Source organism: Solanum verrucosum, unplaced genomic scaffold (genome assembly GCF_900185275.1).
Source record: "Solanum verrucosum unplaced genomic scaffold, falcon-dt-bn FXZP01000183.1, whole genome shotgun sequence".
In the NCBI taxonomy this organism is placed as follows: Eukaryota; Viridiplantae; Streptophyta; class Magnoliopsida; order Solanales; family Solanaceae; genus Solanum; species Solanum verrucosum.
In genome coordinates, this window is record NW_026020430.1 from 5,386,597 (window position 1) to 5,399,497 (window position 12,901).

General features: G+C 33.5%; 2 protein-coding genes across 3 annotated transcripts; both read right to left on the bottom strand.

Moving 5' to 3' along the window:
• Positions 1-24: 24 nt before the first annotated feature.
• LOC125807806 (probable protein phosphatase 2C 51) lies at positions 25-5,179 on the bottom strand. Its single transcript, XM_049487540.1, has 10 exons — positions 5,125-5,179; positions 4,900-5,019; positions 4,737-4,813; positions 2,489-2,546; positions 2,112-2,381; positions 1,539-1,736; positions 958-1,037; positions 741-882; positions 423-597; positions 25-316 (listed from the first exon to the last, which is right to left on the bottom strand). The coding sequence occupies exons 1-10, from the start codon at positions 5,177-5,179 to the stop codon at positions 25-27; spliced, it is 1,467 nt and encodes a 488-aa protein (XP_049343497.1).
• Positions 5,024-8,686, bottom strand: LOC125808047 (protein TIFY 4B-like). Of its 2 annotated transcripts, XM_049487827.1 has the most exons (9): positions 8,403-8,686; positions 8,139-8,266; positions 7,821-7,957; positions 7,077-7,167; positions 6,833-6,989; positions 6,481-6,546; positions 6,324-6,390; positions 6,013-6,218; positions 5,024-5,303 (listed from the first exon to the last, which is right to left on the bottom strand). In XM_049487827.1, the coding sequence occupies exons 1-9, from the start codon at positions 8,518-8,520 to the stop codon at positions 5,290-5,292; spliced, it is 984 nt and encodes a 327-aa protein (XP_049343784.1). In that variant the 5' UTR covers positions 8,521-8,686; the 3' UTR covers positions 5,024-5,289. The 2 variants fall into 2 exon arrangements, with proteins under 2 accessions (XP_049343784.1, XP_049343785.1); XM_049487828.1 differs by lacking the exon at positions 5,024-5,303 and having other exon boundaries at positions 6,045-6,224.
• Positions 8,687-12,901: the final 4,215 nt, after the last annotated feature.

Here is a 12,901-nt window from a genome sequence, read left to right on the forward strand (position 1 = left end):
AAGGCTTAAAAATGAAGGAACATTTTATATCTGTTGTTTGTAATCAAGTGAAGGGGATTCTTGTCTCAATAGAATCACAATAACAGACAAGTTATCACCACTACCTTTACTAAATGCATTGTGGACAATGCAGTCTGCTAAAGAGGACGAGTTGATAGATGTCTTGTTCTCCTTATCATGTCCATCGTGTAAAATATCACAGACATCCTGGGGACTCATTCTTTCAAATATGCCATCGGATCCTATCACCACATACCAGTCTTCAGTTGACAAACGTCTCCAACCCGTGACCTCTGGTTCAGCAATAACTCCATATCTAGAAATACCAAAAGAAAATAGATTAGAACAAATGCCCTCTGCTTGCTACCTTGTGTTTATAGAATTCAAAGACTGTTGAGTATGTCAAAGAGTTGAAGATGCACCTTTTCAAACGAATATCACCAATAGACCGTGAGACAGCCAATATACCATTGACACGAGGCACACCAACAACGAGGACAACCCCACCAGCTGCTTCAATTCTAGCCTTTTCATCATCCCTATCAGGATGGTGATCCTTCGTTAGTTCCTCAGCTTGAAGTCTTGTGATCAAATCACCTGAGATATTCAAGCAGAACAGAGAGAGTAAAAGAACCGTAAGAAAAATGGACACGTGGTGACAAATAACAGGCATTATAGCTGTGAGCAACAATGTGATAATCAACAGAGTTTTAACGAACAATAGTCAGAAGCCTTTAAACCTTCATTTTCCTGATCAAAATGAGTTTTCCTCGAACATATGAGTGCTTTTGAATCACCCAGGTTACCAACTAATAACTGCCCATTCATCCAAAGAACAACTATTGCAGTTGATCCAGAAATGTAGTCATTCTTCAAAGCTTCCTGCATATAGAAATTGATTTGAAAATTGGAAGGGAAGGTTAGGAAAGCAACAAACACAAGGAGAACTGTATGTGCCTGTGTAAACTCTGAATCTATGTCTTGGATTGTTCCCAAGAGGGCTTTCTCTAGAATTCCAAGTGTCGACTCATCATCAACTACATATAATGCCCCATTAGAACTGTGTAAACATCAAGATATCAATACTTGCGCTGTCAAGAGTAGATTAATAGGTATAAATGGCTTTCTCTAATAGTTTGAAATGCATACGAAGTGTATAAATTATTTTCATTAATGTATGGTTATTAACTAGTACGTAAATGCAATGAATGATTTGAGGCCGAGAAATGAAGAAGATGCAAAATACAACCATAAAACACATGTATGATGTGACTGTATAAGGTTAAAAATAATTCGTATATATCTAAGTGGTGACTCATAAGGAAAAGTGGAAAACCATCGGAGGTGCTTAAAGGATTCCCAAAGTTGCAAGGGAATGAGGATCTCCATTTAGGAAGTTAAAACAAGTTAGAGGTGTTTCATATCATTTATACGACAACGGTCAGATCGGGGGTTTGACAAGATACTGATGAAGAAAATAACTAGAGATACTAACCAATCGAAAAATATTCTAAATTTCCATAGGACAAGTTACAGACCTTTGAATTTCAAGCTATTTTGACCTGCTTCTTCATGCTCTTTACTGTGTGAAAAGAGATTCTTGTATGTGTTGAAAACAACGTGCAATAGAAAGTAATCAAAGAATTTCTGAGAAGCCATCTCACTTGCTTCCTTGCCTCCATGTCCATCAAACACTGCCGCTATACCCACACTAGCTTCTTCCACACCATCTTCACCTAGTGATCATGCAGAAAAAGATGAGCATCACAAACCAAGAACTTCACAACAACAACAAACCCAGTGTAATCCCACAAGTGGTGTCTGGAGAGGGTAGTGTTTACGCAGACCTTACTCCTACCTCGGGGGGAACTTCACTAAACTATATAATTTGTTTTGATGTCTTCAGTATCATTTACAACTACACGACTGACCATCATAATGTCTACAACATTTGGACTTCGTCTGAAGATTTTCTACTCTTAACAGAGTTTGAGAAAGATACATTGCTAAAAAGTCCAAGTTAAGTATAAGAAATACGAAAGACAATAGCTGCATCTCTTTCATCACAATTAGATATGTGAATAAGGCAAGAGGTTAGAGTTTGAAACTACCTAAAACAGGAACAGTAACACGAGGATAGCATGTCATACGATCTTCTTGGTATTTCCTACGCCCCTGATGCGTAGCTATAAGGCAATTATCTGTTCCATTTTTAATAGCAGTAGAAAAATCCCACAGCTGACATTCAGGCGAGTTGAAAACTGCTGAAGCACCACCCTCATCATAGGCCATCATACAAGATACTGAGACCTCATATGCACAACTCGAGCAAAGAAATGTTACTAAGAGAAGTGCTACCTTTTCTCCTTCCATTGAAAACTCTGCTATAAAAACCAAGCCTTAATGACACAATATTTTGATCCAACTGTTCATTTTTGAGTCCATTACCAATGGCAGAGCCAGGAATTCAAAAAAATAATAATCTTACGGCTAACGAGATTCAACAACTTATACATAGTCAGTATATATAATCTAAATTCACCTTGCTATATGCAAAGTAAAACGAAAAGAAAAAGGGAAACACAGAACAAAACATAACAATTCTTCCTTGGAAATAGTTTCTGAAGGAAAAAAGAATTTCATGGTTAATATTTTCCTTCACACCAAAAATACCAAGTATTATTTTTGATTAATTACTCACATACTCATAACAAAGAGAGACAGAAAACCTTGGTGAAAATACACCTATGAACAAACAAGATTTAACTCAATTTGGTAACAAGCAGTTTAATTAGCATTAAATTTGATGAAATATAACGAAATTATTAAATCCGTGCATAGATTACCATAAATGAAGGTACCAATCTTGCATCGTTTGTGCGATTATGGGATTGAGAAAATTCAATTTCCTGACTGAGTTGCAAAAACTCAGCTGGAGAGGGCCGGGTAGTAAACTACTTGGCCCAATATACCCTTTTATGGAAATCTTTCGAAATTCTACACAAATCTCATAGTGTTAAAAGTTAATTACAATCTATTTCAAGTCTTTTCCAAATTACAAAAGTTCCATAAAATACATCCCAAAATGCTCTGATACATCGCGTTTCAGATTCCGATACATCTCTCAACGTCTTGCTACATCGCATCTCAGTTTCGAATACATCACTCAAAATCCCGATACATCACGTAAAATAATGTATCCGACTAATACATCACATAAAGTGATGTATCCAAGAATAGGAGATAGTGAGAATTTTTGTAATATTTTCAATGGTAGGGAATTTAGGGACTACAGTAAAATAATTTGGGTATTTAGGTAAGTTTTCAAAATAAAAATACTCCGACTGATTTTTATATAAATGTTTACATTAATTAGCTATGGTTAAATTATAACTTCAGTATTTACTAAGCACACACCTTAAGAAACAATAAATAATAGGGATAGTGTTACAATATTATCCTTTGAATATATTTTATCCCATTTAAGCAAAATTTATCTAAATACACAACTTATTTTTTTCAAAATAAAAATACTCCGACTGATTTTTATATAAATATTTACATTAATTAGCTATGGTTAAATTATACTTCACTATTTACTTGGCACACACCTTAAGAAACAATAAATAATAGGGATAGTGTTACAACATTACCCTTTGAATATATTTTATCCCCTTTAAGCAAAATTTATCTAAATACACAACTTATTTTACCATATTCTCTAAAATTCCCTACCATTTGAAAAAATTACAAAAATTCCTACTCTCTTCTATTCTCGGATACATCACTTTACATGATGTATCGGGACGTATGCAGTGTATCGTGACGTATCCGATATCGAGACGTTACGTATCCGGACATCGAACGATGTATTCAAAAGCGGGATACGATGTATAAGAAACATTTTGGGATGTATCCGGATTCCATCAAATTTAAAAGATTTTTGTATAGAGTAGGGATAAGATATAATTAGCTCTTAACACTATGAGGTTTGTGTAAAATTCCCTAAATTTAATGCTTGGAGAAATATATTAGATATTGAATTGTATTTAGTATCAAGGGTAAAATAGACACAAAGTAAATTATCTTTTAATTTTTCAAACAAGACAAGTATTGTTGGATAAATATTTTACTATATTGACAAGTAAAGATGGATGGAGTCATGGAGAGAGTACTAAAATATTGCTCAAGGTAGGAGTTGTGCGTGCGCACAATCCACCATTCTCAAATTTCACTTACACGGTATAGTTGTTGTAGTATTTATAACATATTTTTAGCTTTATAGTAAATTCAGTTCACAAGATATGGGTATGATTACATTTACATCACTCTTCCCATTCTCCACCCACTTCTGAGATTATACTAGGCATACTGTTGTCGTCGCCACCCTAACATGTTTTTAACTTGCTAGGACATATCATATGGATTAGTAGTATAAGTTTCGTAGATTAAATTTAGTATAAGATTACTCAATGGTTCTGTGAAGAATCGAGTTATAAAAAACCATAGTCGAATTTTTTTAAGAGGAAAGCAGTGTATAAACCTTCGTATAGTACTCATTGATGATTCATACCACCAGGAACGGGAAAAAGAAATTCAAAGAAAAACGTGAAATTAGATAATCATACATGTGCTATGATGATCTTGAACTTTAAACTTTACACGAGAAAGGTAGGTATTATACAAAGGGAAAGAAACATAAGTAGACGCAAAGACAATTCTTTCCCAATACTTACTTCGCATGTGCAGTATCCTGCAATGCAGTCATAGTCGATAAATAGCTGAATTGACAAACTTGAAGAAGAAATTAAGCCTACAATCACGTTAATTCGATCAAATAACGGAGCAGGAAAACTTGTTTTAAACGTCAAGGATCATTAGAGAGCATGACCCGTTCACATTCTATGTCATGCAGTTCCGCTGGTTTGTCTCCATCTCCCAGCAACAAAATTGGACGTATAATTCCAAGTAGGCAAAGATCATTGAGAATGGTTTCCATCAACAAGGAAATGCTACAGCCTAAAATCAATATTGAAGAGGACGACTAGCTGTTATAAGAAAAGCAAAAAACGTTTCATGACCTGACAACTATTTCTCACTAAATTCTCTCTTCATTTACATTACAGACAAACCTAGATAGAGAAGGCAGTTTCACAGATATTGTCCCAAGTGCTACCATCATCACACTTCATACAACTATCCATACACTAGAACATGATGTGGCCTCCGAACATTTCAAGACAAAAACAGAAATCTGGTGTGCATCCCCAACCATTCAGTTTCCGACATTCACTCTCTAACATCTGACAAAAAACAATAACACATATCAAACACTTGACCCATTGAATGTTTCATACATCTCCAGAGACCAGTTTTCAGAACTAGTACACATTGCCTTAGCCTGGGGGAGATTGACATTGGTTTAGTTATAAGAAAGAGAAAAAAGAATGAGAAACTTCAATCAGAGGCTCAATATATTTATATAGAGGAGGAGACATCAAGCAAAAATGACTAGTATACTTAATGTTCAATACTTGGTGATGCAATGACAACTAGCGAAAAACAAATGAGATATGTTATAGGATAAGCAAACAAGGGGAAATAAACGCAATGGATTCACCATGTAATCACTTATAATAAATCACTCAATTTATGAACCATGGCACCTTATGAATGTGTCCCGGGGGAGGATAGTTGTTTCCAGTGATGCAGGAATCTGATGCTATCTTAAAATACAATTGCAGCAAGAATCATTTAGGAACTTAGAAAGAACAGACTCAAAGGTTAAAACACAAAGTTTGTGATTAATCTGGTTACTTATTGAAAACAATGAGTATTTAATTTTTGAGAAGCAATATTCTCTTATTTCCTAGATGTTGAAAAGTTTTTAGTCAATAACAGTTCCCTACATCATGCACAGACTCATTAAAGAAGCAAAAGGAAAAAAAAAGTTATGTAGAACGTTTGAAAGTATTATGACCACTAAAATAGGGAGGTTGTAAACAACATCACCTCTGTCATTGAGATCACTAGAAAAAGTGGGATTCATCTGAATATTGTCTTGTATAGGACCACTTCCTGTAGGTATAATGTGGGGTGTGAAGCAAAGATCAGCCCCACTTGCATAGTCACTTGGCGTACGAGTCCCAATTTGATCACTTAAATAGATATCCAAGCTAGCTGATGAAGTTGTTTCTACCCTTCTCTTCCACTTGAACCTTCACCTAACAGAGATGTGAGAGATAGAAAGAGACAGAAAGCAGTGCGGAGATCTTCTTATATTATTCACTTTTTCGCATCGAACAGCTCAGTTATTGTAATACCTTTCTTTTCGCTTCTCAAGATATCTTTGTACTGATGCTTTCCTGCTTGCGGGGCTCTCCACTGCTTCTGTGGACATAAAATAGACGCAAATTTAGTAATGTCCAAGGAGTAATTTGTGGGGAAAAGAGAAGAACAAAAACATAACTAAGAACATACCAGGATTATCATTGTATAAGCGGTTGCTTTCTTCTATAGGAACTCGAGAAACCTCACTCATTTTCACTGTAAGGGGCTCAAACTAAAATGTTAAGGAGTAGGGGATACAATAAACATCTTCCTGGACGCTCCCAGGAAAAAGACTCGCCACCTCACAGACTCATAATTTAGACATTACGGATCATAAAGTAGTTGTATCTTTTCACATTAACTTCTTATGGTTGATTTATTTTTGCAGTAACCTAATAGCTTGGTTCAAAAAAAATCCAGAGAAACAAAGACTGCTTAATTCACATTCTCAACTTGCCATTGTAATCAAGTACAAGAAGATAGAAGTAATGCAACTAATGACCTGTTTGAATAGTCGGTACCATATTAGTATCTAGGCGTAGTTTACTATTTGCAGCTTGTAAGCAGCATGCTGAATGTCGAGCTGCTACAGTGGCATTCGATGGAGTTTCTGAAGGCACACAAAGAGGGCTTGAAGCAAGACACATGATTTTTTGTGCCTGAAAAGATGCAAGTTGGCCATATCAGGAAAAAAGTGGAAGTATACTGATCTGGTGAAGTTCCCAATTTTCAGCAAGCTTAAATACCTTGTCGGCAGGCACATCATCATAGACATTCACCTTGCCTCTATAGAAGATTGTCATTTGTCCTACTGGTTTATCTGCTGAACCTATTGTTCTGGAATCACCAATGGAAAAGCTATCAGTTTTTGAAGCTAGATAGGATGCAGTTTCCTTTGGGGGAAATGCTAGTCAAATGGAGGCCTGCGCCCCTATAATTGTGATGCCATTTTTTCAATAGAGTATCTTCTAATGAACTATGAGTTACAAAGGCATGTGGATAAATAAAAGGTTAAGATGAATATATTTGGATCGGATGATTTGTCAATAATAGAGAAAGGATCTTACATAAGTTCTAAAATGATAAATTTGCAATCACAAAAAAAATATACAGAATGAAACTATTACTATAACAAGAGATCACCAGAGGATCGTATTAACAAAACTACAAGTAGGAGAGGAACTCTGACTTTGATAGGCACAAGCTAGCCGCTATTTGATAGAAACATGAAAGTCGAGTATTCAAGAGTAACAATTTCGAAAGTCAGGTGCCTTTTCTTTAATAACAAAAAGTAAGTAGCCATCAGTCATCCATTGAACACGGTGCTGAGCTTATTGTCAATCAAATATATCAATCCTAAACTTGTTAAGATTGACTATTAGAATTTACCAGGTCCATTCCAAACTTCATTCCCTTATTAAATTTCGAGCTATATACAGATTTAGAAGGTTTATTCATTGCAAAAAGCATTCAAGATGACTATAACTCACCTAGAAGGAGCTGAATTATCAACAACAGCGACCGGAAGGGCAGTAATATGACTGGAAAGATCAGGTCTGTCCTGCTGATTTCTTCTATCAGGCACTGGTTCAGAAGGTTCGCCATAGGTATTTTTCCCTCTCTGGACCTACATTAGTTTTTAGAATTATTTAATTTTATCATATAAACATGCACTGTTACTTCACAGGCAACCATCATATAATAATTCTAGTACTAATTATCAGTGCAGTATAACAAAAGGAGCTCAAAATAATGCTTGGAGATATAAAGAGGAAATGCACTAGATAATTGAAACGCACTCGCCGTACATGGGTATCTGCACGAGGAATGTGAAGTTTCTTCCGAGTTCCGGCGTCAGTATCCGGCTCGAGGAGAGCCTTCAACGATATAACTTGCTGAATCGCCTGTGATTTATTCCATGACGGCTTTCTCATTCCTGTACGGAACACAGTAACGACAAATTTTCCACATATCACTATGCTTAAACGTATTTTTAAGAAATTTTTATTCGATTTCGCAACCTAAATTGTTTGTATATGTAGTGAATACAGAGGCAGAGGTGAGAGGAGTACCTTTTTGTTTGAGGTAACGACGGCAGTCTTCGCGTGTGAGCTGAGAAATGTCATCGTCAGTGAGTTGATTGAGAGGTTTATCGAGAGGTGACTTGGAAACTGTTTCTTCCGGCGGCATGCTGTCAAGTTCAGGCAAAGCTCCTCAGATAATCGGAAAGAAAAAAGTTATGCGAAAAGTTTTGACGGGGGCAATTTCAATTTGTGACCCGTAAAGTAGTAGGGGTCAGAAAGCCTTCAGTCCCATGAAGCCACACACCCAACAGTCATTATCATCAACTTTAATTCCTCCCGCTCCATTTTTTTTTTTTAATCCTCCTCTCACCCCTTTTGCTCTTTTGGTGACTCGAACTCGCAACTTTTAAGTTGGAAGCAAAGGATGTTTACCGTCCGAACAATTTTTTTTTACTAACATCAGTTTCTTTTTTGTTTTGAAAAAAAAGATAAATATATATTTAAACTATCATGATATGCAAATATCTTTCGTCATAATTTTGAGATATTGTTGTCCTATGTTCAAAAAACTAAAGCATATAAATTCAAATTTCCCTTTACTATTTATTTTGTCAATAAAAAAAATTCTAACCAAATGCTTTTTTTGAGCGTAAAGGTTCTATTTAAGCGAATATAAAAATAAAATCTATATATATATTTAATTAGTATTTTTAAATTTCACTCGCGTGATTATACTAATTTGTTGTTTTGTTGATGTTGTGATGCATTCAGAGGCTAAGGGCCCTGTTGACAGCTGCTCTGTTAAGCAATACTAATACTGTTCACTTCTGTAGCTCTGTATTAATTCTGAAGTGTAAATAGTATCATCAATAAATTCCTCATGAATATTGTCAGTCAATTCTCCATATAAAAACAAATTTGATACTTAAAAATCTATTTTCTAAAATTTTCAAATAGCACTTTAGTAGTCCTTTGTCACAATTCACGTGTCACATCTTTCTTTCTTTTTCATCAACTATAATAAAAATAATAATTTTTAAAAAAGAAAAAGAATATGATATACCCTCAATTCTGATTAAGCATGAAAAAGTAGTTAGTAGTCTACCACAATTCTTGATGGTGGTAGTATTGATGTGAATTTGTACCAAACCTTTTTTTTTTTTCGAATATGTGATGACAACTTGAGTAGTTAATATGGATTGCTATAAATATAATTATGGTCACAATTTACATTAATTTTCCGATAATTTATCGCCGACCAAATTGAATGGTGCGGGTCAATCAATTTTCTTATCCTTTACATTGGAGGCCTTGAAGCTTTTGGTTTGCTGCGGATAGAGTTAGTATATTACGGTTACGAATTTGATCAAATTTAATAATTTAAATTTAAATTTAATTTTTATAGAAAAAATACATGTATAAATAATATTTTAGAATTTAAAATTTAATAATTTTGACTCCGCTTATTTTTGCATGTCATGAAGATGAATATTTGTCGATCAAAATTCAAATTAATGGACCACCATGAGCAAATGAGTAGATGGGCACGAATATTGTTTTATAATTCTCCACGTCTGGGATTTGGTGCATTAAATAAAAATTTAATGACAACTTAACAATCACTTTCAGAAAATCACCTTTCTAAAAAGGTTGTTAAATCTGTTACTTATTTAATAATTGCATTTACATATATGTAATGTTATTTCCATTTTTGTCTACCTTTTATCAGTTAAGGACCACTTATCATGTAAAGTAAATTTGAAATTGGATCGAATTATTTTTTGTTAGGTTAAGTAGTTTCACTTGATGTATGAGCTGTGATCCTATTTGATACTACATGTATAAATATGATGGAAGTATACTTCTTTTTAAAATAATCATTTTGGTCTTTAACTCATATAAGCTAGTAAAAACAAACTTTGTTTTTATGGTCTAACAAGTATATATTGAGGGCCCTCCGTATTTTCCTCTATGCACAACTTACTTCCATACGCCATTGAATGTTTTTCATAATAAAATTATAATTTTCTTCAAATCTTACTAGTTAGACTTTTGAATTGAATTGAACAATATTATAAAAATATGTATCTTACGCTTGTAGCTTGACAACTCATGAACGTCGGACACATGTTGAGAACTTCGGTTTATTTTAACAAACAAACAATAAAAGTAGCGATTATCTTTATATATAGTTTTAGGCCAGACTTATAACTTTTAAAAATATATGTGAAGAATCATCTAAATAAGCTAAGGACCAAATGTAATCAAATTAAGGACCATTTATATCGTTTTCTCCTCTCTCTTTTTTGATTTCTCATCCGGTGTCCGAGCCCACATTGAAGCTCCAACTAAATTCGAATCGTGCTCTATTCAGAGGTGGCGCTCCCAACATGATTTTCTTTTTCGTTTGCTCCTTAGCTGCCTCTTTGTTTGCATTTTCTTCAAATGGGCTCCCACCTATCCCACAAATCATAAACCTTATATAAAATCAAAATTAGAAGGCTCTTACAGTACGCTAATGTTCTTTGTTAGGTCATTTTTTAGATTTTATCTATACTTTTAAAAGTTGTACAATTATAATTCATGAAAAACTATCTTTTACGATAACATTAGATTCGAATTCAATGATTGTTTTCCTTTATATAATGTTCAACCTTACAAACAGAATATGTCGCCTAATATTTGTATGACTGCAAATTTTGGACTATGATCTCATATTTTTTCATAAGATTTTTAATTATCTTTAGATTGTGCTCTAAAAAATTCATAAATTACGATTAAAAAAAAAAAATGTCATTCAGCAAAATTTTCACTGTCATTATTTGGGTTTTTTGGCATGGACCTATTGCTGAAGAATTGCGGGCCAGGCCCGAGCTGATTTTGGCCACTACACTTGAACACAGATTAAAGAGTCCTTTAAATTAAAAGACAGATGCAAAAGCAAACTACAAATTCCCAACTTCATTTATATAGAAAGCCAAATAAAATATAAATGAGGTAGAAATATAGTCATCATGGTGAAGAGAAGGTACCAGATTTATTAGGACATATGTGATACTTTTTCTGTTCTAATTAATGTGATATATAGTGGTGGAGCTAAGAATTTATAAAGGGTGTTTAGAAATAGCACAACAAAAGCTTTTTTCAAAAATTAGAACTAGTGAGATTCAAACACACGAGCACTTTCTCATTCCAAGGAGGTGAAATCACAGGGCTATAACAATTTGTTATGTTAAAGGTGTCCAAAATATGTTATTTAATCATTTCATGTATCATTTTATTGGTATATATGATTTTTTTTCCGATGAACCATGTGGCTACGCCACTGGTGATATATAATTTAATTTGTCATAGAGTCAAAGAAATATATGATGACTTTGTAATATTTCAAAATTAATCTTAAAATAAATAAATTCTTAAATAAAAAACTTACCTCCGTGGATTTAATCAAATAAGATAGATTTAAAATGTTGATATTATCATTAAATATTCACAAAATTTTTAAAAATATGTCAATATTTTAGACCGACTAAAAAATTAAATATAATTAAAATGAAGCAAACGACCAAAAAAAACTAAAGTCGAGTTATGAGTAGAAGTTACTAGCATGTTAATAGGATTCTTGCTTTATAAATAACTTTTGAAAAGAATATGCCTTGTAGACTAGCTAGCTCCAGAGGTGTTGCATAAAAACTCAAATAATATTAAGTCAGCTTTAAAGAAAATTACGAGGATGATTATTGAGGAGAATGGTTAATTGAACTCATCCCAAACATACAATCAAAGATTTGGTCACTGTCAAATAAAATGTAAATCTAGACCGTACGTTTCCATTATTTCCCCCCGAAACAAACGTCCCATAAACGCACTCTCATTGGTGAATTTGTTATGAGTTTAATTTGAGTATGAATGACTTTTAACTTTAATTAAGATGAGAATTTATCGAAAATTCTTATATTTTATCATAATTTTCTTGATCTTTATCTATAAAATTATGTTAAATATATTATTATTGAATAACTTGTATATCATAGGATCGGATTGTTTCTATGATAATAGTACAAGCAAATGACTAAAGTAAGTGAATACCATTAGCTTAATAGATAAGCCAAGTAATGCTCTTATACCATCAAATTATATTAGTTGAATCCATTAAGTAGTTCATAGAGGAATTTTACTAGTCTATTTAGTTGAGTATCTAAGCTAAGATAAATCGTAATTAACGTAGAGAATAATTATATTGTTGTTAAACCTTAGAAGAAAGGAAAGCCAAAAACAGCAAAACTCAGCTGTCTTTCCCTTGAAACAAAATTAAAGGGATGAGTACAAACTTTAACAATTCATCCAGACAAGTCCAGAAGAATATTACTATAACTAATTCGATAATTAAATATTCCTTTGCCTTCCACGTGTCATCTCATTTCCTCGACTACTCACGAAGTTTCTAATTCTTTTTTTTACATGTATATATAACCGACTCATTTTTTAAAATAAATGAATGCCATAGAAATCTCAAAAATTAATCTTAGTGAAATTATTATTTGTGA